Source organism: Megalobrama amblycephala, linkage group LG2 (genome assembly GCF_018812025.1).
Source record: "Megalobrama amblycephala isolate DHTTF-2021 linkage group LG2, ASM1881202v1, whole genome shotgun sequence".
NCBI lineage: Eukaryota > Metazoa > Chordata > Actinopteri > Cypriniformes > Xenocyprididae > Megalobrama > Megalobrama amblycephala.
The window spans coordinates 7834091-7852248 of record NC_063045.1 but is presented as its reverse complement, the minus strand read 5'-3'; the positions used below and the strand labels follow the sequence as shown (position 1 = coordinate 7852248).

Genomic DNA, 18158 nt, shown 5'->3' with positions numbered 1-18158 from the left:
AGTTACAGACCATGTAGTAATAGTAATAGCAGGAGTGAACTGATCATTGTTGTCATTGCTGATTGATTCTACAGGATCCACATACAGTCAGTGAACACAGACACACAGAAATATACAGCACAGTTTTGCATTAACTCCTCCTCCAGTCTGTCAATGATTGTTACCTTTGTGTATGAAAAACAGAAATTTGTAAATATATATATTGAGCATCACTCTCCATCCAGCATCCAGTCTCTAAAAGAGGTCATTCTTGAAGAATGGAAAAAGACAGATGTTGCAAAATGTTGCCAATTTGATCATTCCATGCCTAGTTGGTGCATCATGGAGGCCATACTGCCCATACAGAGTACACACTGTGCGATTTATAATAGACCTTTATGATTGTTGCTTGTCAGACTGTACGATGATCCTCATGTCACACTGGGATCGCAGCCGTCATTTATGTCAGACAGTACGACAGTCAAGACGCGTTAAAAAACGGAAGCGCGCATGAAAACTTGTCCGGATTTTTACTTCATCAATAAACCCACACGTTCGGTGACTGTGAGCTGTATTTCACGCGGGACTGAAATGGTGGCTAACAAAGAAATCTCTAGCGTTAATTCTGAACACGGCTTGTTTTGAAAAACGAAGACAATTTGACGTTTGTAGTATGAGAAGTCACAACGCACTGTGCGTCAAATCTGACACTGCCTGAATTTCGTCGGAACTAGTGATCAAAGACTACAGATTTTAAACTAGGATTACAGGATCCTAGGATTAGGATTCTCAAAATGTGTCTCAGACGACCAAATCGTGGCCAAAATCGCACAGTATGAACCCGCCTTTACTCACTGCGTCTGTCTTGCACAGTAATGCACAGCTGTGTCTTCAGTCTGAAAAATTCTTTCCATGTAGAAACTGTGTTTTTGGACCTGTCCTGGGTGAAACTGATCTTGTTTTTTATGGAGTCTTTTCCTAATAATATTACTGCTACCCATTACAAAGATATTCCTGCCAATCCAGTGTTTCAGTGGGTAATGCAATCGCTTGATTCTGAAATCCTGCAGGAGATGGAAAATGGAAAATGATTCTGATGTTTCACAACCATAGATGGAGGTTAAGTGAGCTCAACACAGAAAACACCTCCTGAAAACAAAAATGGAAGAATGTGTTGTTATTAGTTATGATTCAAAACATTTTTTTATGTTAAGACTCTAATTTAGTGCTTTAAGTAAACCATCAGTGAAGCTCACAGGATGCAGCTGCTGCCAGCAGTAGAAGAGCTGATGAGAGGATCATGATTTGGTGATTTCCCCTGATGACCAACATGTCATAGTGTTACCTAGACCTATTAGTCTTACTTGTGTATAGCTTTGTGGCTGTAGCTTAAAAAAGACAAAGTTTTAACATCCAGAATGAAAATTGGTCATAAAGTCCACAAATGGGTTTCACACCACAAAAGGTTGAGTTTCTGGAAACTCAACCTTTTAAATCACACATTTAGAACATTTAAAACATGCAATGCAGCTTATGGGAAATGTACATAACAGTTTTGCATGAACTCCATAAGGTAGCGGAATATAAGTGACTGTATTTATGAGTGTGTCATTTACTCAAGACTGAGTGAGAAATTTACTTACATTACTCAAATCTTTTACTCAGTCAATTTGACACAACTGTACAGTAAGTTGCACTGAGGAAAACCAGTCTCAAATGCATTAAATAACATGCATCGCTTTACGCTGTAGCCTTATGAATTAGTTTGAAACATGTCTCGTTTCATGTTTAGGACAAATACAACATTCTGTCATTAAACTCTAGATAGCGCAGGCTAATAGGTCCTTTAACTCAACCTGCTCATAATCCAACGTTATCTATAGGGCAAAGCTGATTGATTCCCTGCTGTATCAGTAGCCAATAAGCTTTCGTGCTCAACCTTCAAAATACTTTGGTAGCATTGCCTTAGCAGTGCGGCATGCTTCAGAAACCCTCCACCTTCCCCAGCTTCACCTGTATAGATCAGCTACAGGTAATTCATGTGCACTATATTGTACAGCAGCAGCATGTCTTACTTGCTCACAGTAGCGTGTCATGTATGTATTGGCAGTAGCAAGTCCCGTACTTTCTCTGCAGCAGCAGCAATAAAAGCAGCAGCAGCGCAGCAGATTTATTCCACCAAGACCAAACATACAACATTGTCATATCCTTTACCATGTCAAACACTCTGAGATTGTCATGACAGAACATGGATTGTGCACTTTTCTTGCACTCTGTGTCCTTCATGATTTGAGGTCTAAATCACATTATTGGAGCATTAATGTAAGTTTTTATAACACACAAACACACAATCTTCATACTTTGGGTATCAGCTGTTCTTTAGGCAGAAAAAATTACAGTTGTTTGCAGTATGTTGTGAACCTGTTTAATTACTGAGTTCCACCACAGAAATTGATACGTTTGTGGAATAAACCTATTGTTATAATGCATTCTTTTATACATATTTTCCTTTGATGATTTTGTGTACTCAGATCATGACTATAGTGTTGCTAGTATGGTTTTGTGGCTGTAGCTAAAAGGACACAAAGTTTTATCATCCAGAATGAAAAAGGTCACAAGGTTTTCACACCACAAAAGTGGGAGTTAATGGAAACTAATACCACACACTTGGAGCAACACAAGAGACCACATGCAATAGAAGAGAACACATGAACACAAGCATTAGAAGGACGCAGAAGTTTATGAATGACTCTTTGATTCATTTTTGTGAACAGGATGGAACATCAAAACATATACCAGATTCCCTTACAAGATTCTGACAGAGAAACTGTGGCAGTTGAAATTAATAACTTGTCAGAGTCAGATAATGGGGGCGTTTCACCTAAAGTCGTCTTTGTGAGGGTGAGATTTAAAGGAAAAGACCACATGTGCTGCTCTGTGTTCAACATCATGTTTTGTAACTGCTTGTGTCTGAGTCTCGCTGCTTTGATATGTTCGTTAAGGTTCGTTAAGGTTCGTTAAGGTAAGTGCAAGCACGTGTTTGGAAAAACATGTTAGTCTATTCTCAGATTTACTCAATTAAGTTTTCCTCTATTTTTAAGGCGAGAAGCAAGGTGAATGAGGAAGACAGTGTGGAAGCTCAGAAGTACAGCCGGCGTGCATGTAGGACCAACACAGCGGCCGTGATCGTTGCTCTAACCATCTTCTTAGTCTTCATGGGTTCTTGGAGTCTTCCATAATTTATCTGGGCATCCCTCAGCAGTTTCTCATAATTTTGGCACTTCTTTATCCTCTGAAATATAATTTGACAACATTGAATGGCAAAAGATCAAAACCACAAAATTCTTATGATCGTAGGTCAGAAAGCAGTGAATACGACTCTTATCAACCTAAAGGCAACATAAATAGAACTCAGAGAAACTCATACAGTGGAGGGAGATGGAAAGACTGAAGGCAGAAATACAAATGAGGTGCAATTAATCATCTTCAGTTTTATTGAAACATCACAATCATTTTAGTTTGATTAGTGGTATTTCAATTAAAAATGTAGGATCTTTTCAAAAATTATTTTATAGTCATCAGGGTCACTTAATTTGATTCTGATATCATTTGCTGAGAAGACTTCAAATTACCATTTCTTGATTGTACTGATTTCCATTTATGTTTGAGTATGTTAATAGATAGCTACTTTAACAAAATGTGTTTTAGTAGTTTCTCATATGCTTTATAGTTAAACTAGTCTTATGAAACTATACATGCAAATTCACTTATTTTCTTAATAACCAAACACAGGTGTTTCCTGAGGGGCAACGCATCAGTAAATGTGTTTTTTTTTTTTTCCATGTCTCTGTTGTTTCGATATTAGTAATTATTAATATTATTTAAAGTGATACATGTTGCTAAAATTTACCTTGCTAAGAGATAGATATGACCACACATTTCTTTTCCTTTTTTTTTTATTTAGTAAATGTAGCCTTTTTTCTATTCTGATATCTAAGGCCTTTCAGATTCAGTTTACTTCTAGGGGTATCCTGGAATAAACACTGAATGCCTTAAATTTAGTCACTGTACAGGCAATAAATATTTTCTTAAGTCGTGCTGTGTTCAGTAAGTAGAAAAGCTGCTCCTCAGAAACAGAAATACAACACACACTTTAGTACTTAACAGATCAAACATCAAGTGTGCACTATTCACATTACTCTGGAAAAAGTTAATTAAGCTTTCATAGTCATGAGCTTCATGAGAATGGATCAATAAATAAATAATTCAGTGATGACAGTATCAGCAATTATATCTATTTTAGACTGTCTGAAGATTGCTTAGTTGGCCACTATTTATAATTCATAAAAAGAGACTTCACTGATCATGAAATAATGTGTTAGAAGTAGAACGAGAGATCTAGAGAATCCTTCTACTGAGACTCATATTGTATTTACCATGACTTAAGTACATGTGAGAACAGTGCGCCCTCTTGTAAAATGTGTCAAGAATTCACTTTTTACACAATTATCAGAAGACAGGATTATGTCAGTGAACTGAGCTTTGAGTGGCAAGTAGAGAAGACAGAAATATGAATGAAATATTTGCACATTTAAAAAATAAGAATATCTTTTAATTACAAATTTTAAAGGTTAGAAAATTTACTGTCATTTTTTGATTATTGAATGTAATCTGGAACTGAAACTATTTGTGTTGTGAGTGACAATGTTGTTTTTGAACAAGGCAGTAACTGCTCTGTGTCACTGTGACTCTCTGGCGCAGTAATACACAGCTGTGTCCTCAGTCTGCATATTCTGTCCTTGTAGAGTCACTGTGCTGCTGGAAGTGTCTCTGCTAACTTGATATCTACTTTTCAGTTTATCACTGTAATATGTGCTACCACTATAACATATGTATCCAACCCATTCCAGAGCTTTTCCTGCAGCCTGTCGTATCCAGTGAGTGCAGTAGCTGCTGTCAGTCAATGAATATCCAGAGATCTTACAGGACAGAGTCAAAACCCTGACCAGGCCTTAAGACCACAGAATCAGTCTGGGTCAGTTCAACACAGTGGACACCTGGAGAAACAAATATGGCCTGACATGTTAAGATACATGGAAATATTTTGTGTAACCATATATCTATTTTAAGGGTTTAGAAACAATGAAGACTTACGAGAGACAGCTGCAAGCAGCAGAAACAACCAGAGAGATGAAGGAGACCATGGTTTGAGAAGTGTGAGAGCAAGCTGTTTCTTTTCCTCTTAATCATCAAATAAAGAGGAGGAGAAAGAATATTTGCATACAGTTCTGCAGATGTCACTGTTCAAATTTTCTATATTTTATTCATTCAATAAAGTTCCTCATCCTCATAAAGTCTGTGAATTGTCAATTACAGTGAACAAATTGATTCAACTGTCATCAGAGCTAATGACCTCTGTATCTGTTAAAAGCAGTTTGTTTAGTGGAAATTATTTCGTGTTTTTGGAAGAGAAATAGAGATAATAATTAACTATATGTTAATTCAAATATGAAAATATGCTGTTTGATTTCCGTTTTATCGTGTATTTCCTCGATCCAGATGGACTAGTTTTCATTAGTGGTGGGGGAGAGCGGTGACTCTTTCTGCAGGGTAAATCGTTACACCAGTAGGTGGCGACAAGTGACTGTGTTTATGAGTGAATCATTGAGTCGTTCATTCAACCTATTCGTTCAAAAACACTGATTCATTCAGGAAGTAAACACCACTATTGTGTGTTGCTCTGAGGTGCGGTGGTTAATTCTGTTGTGGCTTCATTTGGAAATATCTTCAGTGATACAGCAAAAATAGTTACTCAACTAAACTTAATGTTTATCAAACTATTGTATAAAAAGCACATCTGTGATTACTAATAACAACAGCCCGTCCTTGTTTGTGTAATATTGTTTAGTTAGTATTTATATGAACGTGTTTTTTTTTTTTTTGATGACAGAGGGAAGCTGACAGTAGCTATATGTCACTGTGATTTTGATTCAGTAAAATGCAGTTATGAGCCTCTGCAGGTCAAATAATGGCCTAGACCAGAACATAGTGTATCACAGCATAAGCATAATTCACACAAAATAGGGGCAGGACTGTACTGGAAACAATGGAAATTTAAATGCCCACTTTTTTCATTACCATCTTAAAATGTTAGAACGAGTTTTTCTAGTTGATTATTTTTATGCAATACAATGCAGCTGATAAGTTAATATTTATCATCTGTTCATGTGAATGAGGAAGTGGTTTTTGTATTGCTTTGACTCTGAACTCATTCACAGTGACTCTCTAGCACAGTAATAGACAGCAGTGTCTTCAGTCTTGAGGCTGTTCATCTGCAGGTACAGTTGACTGCTGGAGTCATCTCTGGACACTGTGAACCTTCCCTGGACTGACTGGGAATAGCTAGATCGGAGAACTGGATGTGCTGATGTATGCAATCCACTCCAGTCCTTTTCCAGGACTCTGTCTGATCCAATGTAGATAGAGACTGCTGAATGTAAATCCAGTTATTGTACATGTAAGTTTATGAGACTCTCCTGGTTTTTTAACCACTGTTTCAGACTGAGTGAATGTCTGACATTCAGTACCTGTGGAAAAAGAAACAATATTAAATGTTAGAAACATGTTATAATGTTACATTGTTGCACTCTTAATGATTATCTTATGCAGTGACTCACATGGTAAAACGGCCAGAATTACAAATACAAGAATCTTCTTAAACATGGTGTATTTAAGTTTAAACCAGAAAGAAAGACTTTGTTCCTAAGAGTTCAGATGTCTGTTCAGATCACAAAGATTGACACATTTAAAGAAGGAAGGTGATTTGCATATATTAAAATCAGAGAAGCTGATGGTATGAAAGACTGACGTATGTTTGGTCCAGATTTAGATTTTAATGGTTAATGTTATGAGATCTTCATAAACAGACCGTTGTTTTTGTATTATTAGAGATAAAAGTCATTTTTGTGTATTGTATTACATTTAATTTTAACTTCTTTAATGGGTTTTAATGTAATTGCTTCTAATTATAATATGAAATTCAGATATGAATATTATAAAATATATTACAAGAAAAGTATGTCTACGTTTTTTAAATAACACAACCTTGAAAGTTTAAAACCACTAAAAAACAATTGTAGAAAAATAAAATATAAGACAATATCAATTCAAGTGATACATTACTGCCATCTATTGGTGTTTGGCCAATACTGTTGACTCAGATTAAAGTGCTTCAGTTCATTGACAGACACAGATCTGTGCTGTTGAAACAGTGGCATTTTGAATTTTGTCTATTAACATAAAATTATTATTTTTCTACTCCACACAAAAACAGAATAAGCACTTCAGTTCATTGGCTGACACAGATCTGTGGATGAGACCCTTAATGCTGCTCAAACAGTGGCTGAAAACTCCAATCGCTCCTCTGAGACTTTATAACTACATATGTATCCAACCCATTCCAGAGCTTTTCCTGCAGCCTGTCGTATCCAGTGAGTGCAGTAGCTGCTGTCAGTCAATGAATATCCAGAGATCTTACAGGACAGAGTCAAAACCTGACCAGGCCTTAAGACCACAGAATCAGTCTGGGTCAGTTCAACACAGTGGACACCTGGAGAAACAAATATGGCCTGACATGTTAAATACATGGAAATATTTTGTGTAACCATATATCTATTTTAAGGGTTTAGAAACAATGAAGACTTACGAGAGACAGCTGCAAGCAGCAGAAACAACCAGAAAGATGAGGAGACCATGGTTTGAGAAGTGTGAGAGCAAGCTGTTTCTTTTCCTCTTAATCATCAAATAAAGAGGAGGAGAAAGAATATTTGCATACAGTTCTGCAGATGTCACTGTTCAAATTTTCTATATTTTATTCATTCATAAAGTTCCTCATCCTCATAAAGTCTGTGAATTGTCAATTACAGTGAACAAATTGATTCAACTGTCATCAGAGCTAATGACCTCTGTATCTGTTAAAAGCAGTGGAAATTATTTCGTGTTTTTGGAAGAGAAATAGAGATAATAATTAACTATATGTTAATTCAAATATGAAAATATGCTGTTTGATTTCCGTTTTATCGTGTATTTCCTCGATCCAGATGGACTAGTTTTCATTAGTGGTGGGGGAGAGCGGTGACTCTTTCTGCAGGGTAAATCGTTACACCAGTAGGTGGCGACAAGTGACTGTGTTTATGAGTGAATCATTGAGTCGTTCATTCAACCTATTCGTTCAAAAACACTGATTCATTCAGGAAGTAAACACCTCTATTGTGTGTTGCTCTGAGGTGCGGTGGTTAATTCTGTTGTGGCTTCATTTGGAAATCAGTGATACAGCAAAAATAGTTACTCAACTAAACTTAATGTTTATCAAACTATTGTATAAAAAGCACATCTGTGATTACTAATAACAACAGCCGTCTTGTTTGTGTAATAGTTAGTATTTATATGAACGTGTTTTTTTTTTTTTTTGATGACAGAGGGAAGCTGACAGTAGCAATGTCATGTATTTTGATTAGTAAAATGCAGTTATGAGCCTCTGCAGGTCAAATAATGGCCTAGACCAGAACATAGTGTATCACAGCATAAGCATAATTCACACAAAATAGGGGCAGGACTGTACTGGAAACAATGGATATTTAAATGCCCACTTTTTTCATTACCATCTTAAAATGTTAGAACGAGTTTTTCTAGTTGATTATTTTTATGCAATACAATGCAGCTGATAAGTTAATATTTATCATCTGTTCATGTGAATGAGGAAGTGGTTTTTGTATTGCTTTGACTCTGAACTCATTCACAGTGACTCTCTAGCACAGTAATAGACAGCAGTGTCTTCAGTCTTGAGGCTGTTCATCTGCAGGTACAGTTGACTGCTGGAGTCATCTCTGGACACTGTGAACCTTCCCTGGACTGACTGGGAATAGCTAGAAGAACTGGATGTGCTGATGTATGCAATCCACTCCAGTCCTTTTCCAGGACTCTGTCTGATCCAATGTAGATAGAGACTGCTGAATGTAAATCCAGTTATTGTACATGTAAGTTTATGAGACTCTCCTGGTTTTTTAACCACTGTTTCAGACTGAGTGAATGTCTGACATTCAGTACCTGTGGAAAAAGAAACAATATTAAATGTTAGAAACATGTTATAATGTTACATTGTTGCACTCTTAATGATTATCTTATGCAGTGACTCACATGGTAAAACGGCCAGAATTACAAATACAAGAATCTTCTTAAACATGGTGTATTTAAGTTTAAACCAGAAAGAAAGACTTTGTTCCTAGAGTTCAGATGTCTGTTCAGATCACAAAGATTGACACATTTAAAGAAGGAAGGTGATTTGCATATATTAAAATCAGAGAGCTGATGGTATGAAAGACTGACGTATGTTTGGTCCAGATTTAGATTTTAATGGTTAATGTATGAGATCTTCATAAACAGACCGTTGTTTTTGTATTATTAGAGATAAAAGTCATTTTTGTGTATTGTATTACATTTAATTTTAACTTCTTTAATGGGTTTTAATGTAATTGCTTCTAATTATAATATGAAATTCAGATATGAATATTATAAAATATATTACAAGAAAAGTATGTCTACGTTTTTTAAATAACACAACCTTGAAAGTTTAAAACCACTAAAAAACATTGTAGAAAAATAAAATATAAGACAATATCAATTCAAGTGATACATTACTGCCATCTATTGGTGTTTGGCCAATACTGTTGACTCAGATTAAAGTGCTTCAGTTCATTGACAGACACAGATCTGTGCTGTTGAAACAGTGGCATTTTGAATTTTGTCTATTAACATAAAATTATTATTTTTCTACTCCACACAAAAACAGAATAAGCACTTCAGTTCATTGGCTGACACAGATCTGTGGATGAGACCCTTAATGCTGCTCAAACAGTGGCTGAAAACTCCAATCGCTCCTCTGAGACTTTATAACCTGGAGGCGATGAAAGAAAAGTGATGTAAGAGGTGATGCATTTTATTGACATTCTATTAAAACAAATCTATTCATTTTATAACTTATTACTTTCTTAGTTTTTTAATGATAATTATTTTTGCAAATTCTTATGTTTTATTTGTTGTTTTTCTAACTGATTCAGTGCACATTAATTTGAATGTCATCAAATGAATATCAGCTGTGAATGATAAACATTTAATGATTATTGGTTGTGAAAACTTTTGAGGACAAAACAAGATAAATACCCTAATGTGTGAATATAATGATGTTTTTGTACAGGGAGGCTTTTGGTGTCTGTCACTGTGTCTGTCTTGGCACAATAATACACAGCTGTGTCTTGAGCTTGCATATTATTTCCCTGCAGTGTTATTGTGTTACTGGAGGTGTCTCGGGTGATGCTGAATTTGCTTTTCAGTGAATCCTTGTAGGCTAAGTCTCCATCATACCAGATCAATCCAATCCACTCCAGAGCTTTTCCTGCAGGCTGACGAATCCAGGCCTGTACTAGTTCACTAGTAACTGAATATGAGACTTTACAGTTGATAGTTAGAGTGGCATCAGGACGGACAGTCAGAGACTCAGGCTGAGTGAGTTCATATGAATGAATACCTGTACCAAATCAAATAATAGCTGTTAGTAAAATAGCATGAAGTTTAAAGATGGTTAAACAAGCTTTTTAGCAACAAAATGATGCATCACACAGAAAAGTAGACTAAACTTACAGGATACTACTGCCAGAAGCAACACTAAAGATGAAGAGATCATGGTGTGTTTCACAGCACAGTTTGTTCTTCTCTCCCTCTAGTGATCAGATGAATGTATAAACTGACTCATGTCTGGTGTTTAAATATGCAACAGAAGATTTACATAAACACACTGAGCTACTAAACCAACTCTACATGCTAAAAAATATTTATGTTACGGTTCATATCATTGATTGCTCTCATTAGAGAATTTTATGACATCAAGTTTGTTTTTTGTCAGGATTTTTTTTCTGGACATTTTATATAATTTTCTTCTCCATCTACTTTAATTATTTTTCAGGGGTTGATATAACTTATATTGGAAAACTGGAAAGCAACAAAAGCAGTAGGTCAGTGATCACGAAAAGTCTAAAGGCCTCGATTTTGCCTGTAATAATGAAGCAAACTTGTGTTTGCGTCTAGCCCTCAAGGTTATGATTATCGACACAATCCTCGTCAGAAAGGCAAAGGGTGAGGTGTTGCTGTAATTTATAGTAATATTTACAGTATTAGTCAAAAGTCTTTCAAATACAATTCCTTCGAAGTGATGGTAATTTATGTAATGTTATATAAGTTGACATTTGTGCTGGCTACTGTATACAGGTGTCACAGACATGCCAGGCTCTACCATCACCCAACCACAGCACACTTCGTCACCCGAGTTCTAATCACACACACCTGCATCCCATCAGCACAGTCATCAACAGCAGCACAAAAGGCACACGCACTCACACAGTCACTGTCCGGTCTCGTTGGCATATAGTCTTACCAAAATGCTCACCTCAAGGACTCCTTCCAAGATACTTACCTGTCTCCAGCGTTGTTCCTCGTCTCGTGTGAGTTCCTCTGTGTCTTCTCAGCTCCAGTCCATCACCAGCCTGCGATATCTGCAAGAGAAAAGACAAGTATCACTCCAGTATCCATACCTGCCACCTGTCATATCTGCCTTCACTTACCTGGACTCTGTTTGAGCTCCTGGTTGTTCAATAAACTATCTTACCTGCATATCCATGTAGATAATGAAAAAGACGCACTGGGATTGGAATTTACAGACATTCTAAAATCTATTGGTGTTGTTCACCATTGTTGTAATCATACTTTATGTAATCTGTAATTTATGTGATCTAATATTGTCACATGGAATCGATATTGATGCCATTGAAATTCTGCAGCAGAGTGACGATATCTCAGATCATTATCTAGTCTCGTGTATACTGCATTTAGTCAAGGCTGCAAAACTGCCTCCCTGCCATAAATATGGTAGAACCATCACTTCTACCACTAAAGATCGCTTTATAAATAATCTTCCTGATCAGTTTCATCACCTTAGCATACCAGACAGCTTAGAAGACCTCGATGTTGCATCAGAAACTATTGCCTCTGTCTTTTCCAGCACATTAGACTCAGTTGCTCCTTTGCGCTTAAAAAAGATTAAGGAAATTAATCCAACGCCATGGTACAATGAGCACACTCGGGCCCTAAAGGTAGCAGCCAGAAAAATGGAGCGCAGCTGGAAGAAAACAAAACTAGAAGTATTTCACATTTCGTGGAGAGAGAGAATGATTGAGTACAGAAAGGCCTTAAAACTGCTAGATTTGCCTATTTTTCAAAACTTTTAGAAGAAAATAAACACAACCCTAGGTATTTATTTGATACAGTGGCTAAATTAACAAGAAATAAAGCTTCAACTTCTGATGTTTCCAAACAGCACAGCAGTAATGACTTTATGAACTTCTTTACTTGCAAGGTTGACAATATTAGAGAGAAAATTATAACCATGCAACCGTCTACTACAGTATCGCACCAGATAGTGCATTGTAGTGTTCCTGAGGAAAAATTCAATTCATTCACTGCTTTAGGAGAGGAAGAATTGTCTAAACTTGTTAATTCATCAAAATCAACAACATGTATGTTAGACCCTATACCAACTAAGCTATTGAAAGAGATGCTTCCAGAGGTCATAGATCCTCTTCTTAATATTGTTAATTCATTCATTTTTAAGCTGGCTATTATTAAACCTCTTATTAAAAAACCACAACTCGATCCTAGAGAATTAGTCAATTACAGGCTGATCTCAAATCTTACTTTTCTGTCAAAAATACTAGAAAAGGCAGTTTCATCACAACTATGTTCCTTTTTAGAAAGAAATAATATCTGTGAGGATTTCCAGTCAGGATTTAGACCGTACCATAGTACTGAGACTGCTCTCATTAGAGTTTTTTGATTTGCTCGTATCATCAGATCGTGGTTGTATCTCTCTATTAGTGTTATTGGATCTTAGTCCTGCATTTGACACTATCGATCACAACATTCTTTTAAATAGACTTGAAAATGATGTTGGCATTAGTGGAATTGCATTGTCATGGTTCAAATCATACTTATCTGACCGTTATCAGTTTGTAGTAGTAAATGAAGAGATGTCATTTCAATGTTATATCATTCAATATGGAGTACCGCAAGGCTCAGTACCAGGACCATTGCTTTTCACTCTGTACATGCTACCCTTGGGAGATATCATTAGGAAGCATGGCGTTAGTTTTCATTGTTATGCTGATGATACTCAGCTCCATATTTCTTCACGCCCTGACGAAACTTACCAAGTCACAAAATGAACGGAATGCATAGCTGATATAAAAAATTGTATGACCAGTAATTTCCTACTACTAAATTCAGAAAAAACAGAGATTCTAATTTTTGGACAAAAAACTTCTTCACATAATAACCTAGAATACTGTCTAACACTTGATGGCTGCTCTGTTAAGTCTTCGTCATCAGTTAGGAACCTGGGTGTGCTCTTTGATACTAATCTTTCATTTGAAGGCCATGTTTCTAGCATCTGTAAAACCGTATTCTTCCATCTTAAAAATATATCTAAACTATGACATATGCCCTCAATGAAAAATGCGGAACAGATAGTTCATGCATTCATGACCTCAAGGCTAGATTACTGTAATGCTCTACCTGGTGGATGTTCTGCTCGCCTGATAAATAAACTACAGCTCGTACAAAATGCAGCTGCTAGAGTTATTACTAGAACTAGGAAGTATGACCATATTAGCCCAGTTCGGTGAATACTGCATTGGCTTCCTATTAAACATCGTATAGATTCTAAAATCTTGCTACTTACTTACAAAGCACTAAATGGTTTAGCTCCCCAGTACCTGAGCGAGCTCTTAAAGCATTATAGTCCTTCACGTCTATTGCGATCTCAGAATTCAGGCCAGCTGATAATACCTAGAGTATCAAAATCAACCGCAGGCGGTAGATCCTTCTCCTATTTGGCACCTAAACTCTGGAACAATCTTCCTATCATTGTTTGGGAAGCAGACACACTCTGTCAGTTTAAATCTAGACTAAAAACGCATCTCTTTAACTTGGCATACACATAAGACATTATCAATTTATACTTTCAAATCCGTTAAAGGATTGTTAGGCTGCATAAATTAGGTCAGCCGGAACTGGGAACACTTCCTATAACACCAGATGTACTCGTTACATCAGAAAAAGAATGGCATCTATACTAATATTAGTCTCTCTGTTTATCCCGAGGTTTACCGTAGTCAACCGGATCCGGGCCGTATCCAGGTGAGATCGAGGACCTACGCCTTGGACACAACCACAACACAGCCCTGAAGTATCAGCAGAGATTCGAGTCAACTAGATCATCCACTGTGAAGGCCTCATCGACACGACAGCCAGTGGCACAGTTCCTCAACAAACCATCCATACCGGCATGATGAATACGATCCTCAAGTGGATGGAACTGGAATAAATACTTTGAAAGTTGCAGTCCCATTGGACTTATGATAGCTACCTTGAATCCTAACAAAGCACTGTTCGGCAGGGGAGAACTGGCCCCCCGACTAAGCCATGGTTTCTCCCAACGTTTTTTTGTCTCCATTTTAACACCTGTTTGCCACCTGTTTGCTACCTGTTTGCTACCTGATGTCACCTGTTGGAGTTTGGGTTCCTTCCCGCTGTCGCCTTTTGGCTTGCTTAGTTGGGGACACTTGACATTTGACTTGACATTTGATATTCAACAGTGCTTTGATCTGCCTGCATTGACAACATTTTCTTTAAGAGCTGCTGTGCAGCCAAAATTATATACAAGTTATCACTGTAAAGCTGCTTTTACACAATCTGCATTGTAAAAAAGTGCTATATAAATAAAGGTGACTTGACTGACTTGATTTGACTTGATAAACACAGGAGCTACAATAATCCAAAACCATGTAAATCAAAAACATTTACAATACCAGACAATGAACTAAAGAAAACTCAGGGCTTACTCAGGGCTTATATCCATGTGGAATAATCAGGAGAGAACAGAAACAGGTGTGATGAACTAATAAACAACCTAAGAGACTGACTAGGGAACTAAGGGTACATTTACACAATAACTATGTACTAAAAACAGAACATTTTTCCTTTGCGTTTTTCACATATAGATGACAAAAACGGTTAAAACGGTCCCTTTTCCCACAGATCCGCAAAATCAATTAAAAATGCTGTATGCCAGGCCAGTAGTTGGCAATGTCACTTTGTAAAGAAAAACTATGCACCTGTAGACTGAACATATAATTTGCATGTGCATGACGTCACCATTTTCAAAAATTTGCGTTATTGTTTTCAAAAACTTGCACTTTCAAATGCATTTTCAAAAGTTTACATTTTCAGGCCCTTAGAACTCCTTTGTCATGTAAATAAACGGCAAAAAAAAAACATTTAAAACATCTATGGCCTGTTGCATGAAGCTAGTTGAACACACTCTGAGTTTCAGAGTTGACAAATCCAGATAAATCCAACCTGGTTTAAGATCAGGATCAGCTGTTGCACAACGCTCAGTATAAACTTTCTCTGTCAACTCAGGCTTAATCCAGAGTTTGCAAACCGCATGCACCTGAAAGTGTGATACGTGCGACAAACAGCCAATCACATGGAACAAGGAGAATGTCAGTTTGATTTACTTCTTGCGAGAGAGCCGCGCAATTCATGTCTCTTCCGAAGATTAAGAGATCGTTATGAAAAATATGAAATTAAACACATTTACAAAGCAGGAATAAACACTGATGCAGTGAAAGTTTGAGAAGGCAGCTGAAAGAAAATATCTGACTATATCAATGCATGTGAATCAAACAAATAGAACAAATAATTAATATAGTTTCACAAAGAGCTCAAAAGAATAGGCTACATGTAAGCTTAATCTGTTTAAAAGTTGTATATATTATGCATGTATTATATTTATATTAATTTAAAAGTTTAGTAGTTTAATATTGTCAATATAATAGGCCTAATTATATGAATTATAATCTATAATTATATGAATTATAATCTAATTATATGAATTATAAAACTATGAATTATTCATAGTTTTAATTTATTTAATATAAATATAATGAATAATTAGCAGAAAAAGATGAGCAATTTTGTCTCTAAAATGTTTTCAACGTTTTGAACCCCGCTAAAAACCAATCCACCTTCATGAGCCCGAAAAACCAGTTTGCTCAAACTTATCTTGAACTTACCTGGGTAGAAACTGAAACCGGCTTTGTGCAACAGGCCACTGGTTTTAGTTTAAAACAGTGTCATGTAAATGGCTCCAAGGAAAACAGGAACACAGAATATAAACAGAAAAAGAGCATACATGTGACACACAAAGTCGAGAACAGAATTTATGATGAAGCTACTCTAAAGGTGATGATACATGGGGCAACTTTTTGAGCAATGTTGCTGGGCAATGTTGCCGTCAACGGGCAACCTGATGAGACACAGGGCAACTAATTAGGGCAACGGACAGTTGGCAGCAACTAATCAGAGAGGAGCAAATCTATTGCCAACTCAATAAATACTTTATTATAAACACTTGTTAGGCACTTTATTTCAACTTTTCAAATATTTTCTTCATTTTTATTAAAAATAAATGCCTTTCCGATCTGATTTGTGACAGGAAAAGGGAGAAGAGCGAGTTCGGCAAAAGCCGGATTCGAACCCGCGTCGATCGCATCAAAAGCTATTCAAATGTCAAACGCCCTACAGCCTACGTTACTGGAGACGTTAAAAAAATCCCGTCTTTTTAGTATTTAACTGAAATCATTCAATAGCTTCATTACAGCATACACACATTACTTTCGGACAGTTGTTGGTATTTTAAGCAATATATGAGGTAAATTCCCTGTTTTGGGTTGACGCATGACAACTTACTAGCGTAAAAAGATAAAAGTTCACACTCCTTTTCTCCGCTCCACTGCCGGTGAGAGGCCGCCATCTTGTTTTAATTTTTTCTGAAATCTCCGAACCGGTCACGTGATCGGCTGCTAACATTCTGATTGGAGAATCTCAAAAAATTGCCCATGACCGATCTAACGTATCCAGATATATATTTGTTGCTCATTCTCAGTGGGAAAGTGCCCAAGCAACGTTGCTCGGCAACATTGCCGGCAACATTGCTCAAAAAGTTGCCCCGTGTATCATCACCTTAAGGGTGCTGCTGTACTATTAAGAATTGTTTGTGTTTCTTCAGACTTTCACATTTGTATAGTCTGTTTATTGGTAAAGAAAACAAAGGTTTACGGAGTGATGCTTAAAATAGTCAACTGCTTGACACAAGCGCCACCTCTTGGAAAAACAAATGTACATCTGGAGCATAAGTGAAGTCAACAGTAAAAGGATAAGGTTTTTGTATTGCTTTGACCCTGAACTCATTCACAGTGACGCTCTAGCACAGTAATAGACAGCAGTGTCTTCAGTCTTGAGGCTGTTTCATCTGCAGGTACAGTTGACTGCTGGAGTCATCTCTGGACACTGTGAACCTTCCCTGGACTGACTGGGAATAGTAGATATAAGTACTGGATGTGCTGAACTGGATGTGCTGATGTATGCCAATAGTTGCAACCCATTCCAGTCCTTTTCCTCCTTTGTCTCACCACAGATGGCCAGGAGCTGCTGAAAGTAAATCCAGAGGCAGTACAGACCAGCCGAAAAGATTCACCAGGTCTTTTTACCACAGCTTGAGACTGAGTGAACATCTGACAATGAATATCTGTGGAAGAGAAAGACAAAAAGACTTAAAAAGTGTAGATGTAAAGATGTAAATTTATATAAAAATACCTGTTGTAGGGGGCTTTCTAATATTAATTATACATATATTATTGTTATTATTTAGAAATGAACAAACCATGTAAAAATAGTAATAGCAGGAGTGAACTGATCATTGCGGTCATTGCTGATTGATTCTCCTCTACAGGATCCACATACAGTCAGTGAACACAGACACACAGAAATATACAGCACAGTTTTGCATAAACTCCTCATCCAGTCTGTCAATGCTTGTTTGTACCTATGTGTATGAAAAACAGAAATTTGTATAAATAAATAAAAGAAAACCATTATGCATAATGGAAGACCGTAATGGTACTGGATAAAGTAAGCAATAAACAGATTTGTTGCATAAATGTTTCACAACA

General features: G+C 36.7%; 2 pseudogenes and 2 gene segments (V, D, J or C); all 4 read right to left on the bottom strand.

Moving 5' to 3' along the window:
• Nucleotides 1-6163: 6163 nt before the first annotated feature.
• On the bottom strand, nucleotides 6164-6754 carry LOC125263414 (annotated as a pseudogene).
• A 1791-nt stretch (nucleotides 6755-8545) lies between these two features.
• Nucleotides 8546-9287, bottom strand: LOC125263415. The segment is given in 2 exon segments: nucleotides 8546-9084; nucleotides 9175-9287. Coding segments are annotated over 2 exon segments (357 nt in total).
• Nucleotides 9288-9874: 587 nt separating this feature from the next.
• LOC125262608 lies at nucleotides 9875-10818 on the bottom strand. The segment is given in 3 exon segments: nucleotides 9875-9931; nucleotides 10230-10561; nucleotides 10675-10818. Coding segments are annotated over 3 exon segments (432 nt in total).
• A 6430-nt stretch (nucleotides 10819-17248) lies between these two features.
• Nucleotides 17249-17915, bottom strand: LOC125263404 (annotated as a pseudogene).
• Nucleotides 17916-18158: the final 243 nt, after the last annotated feature.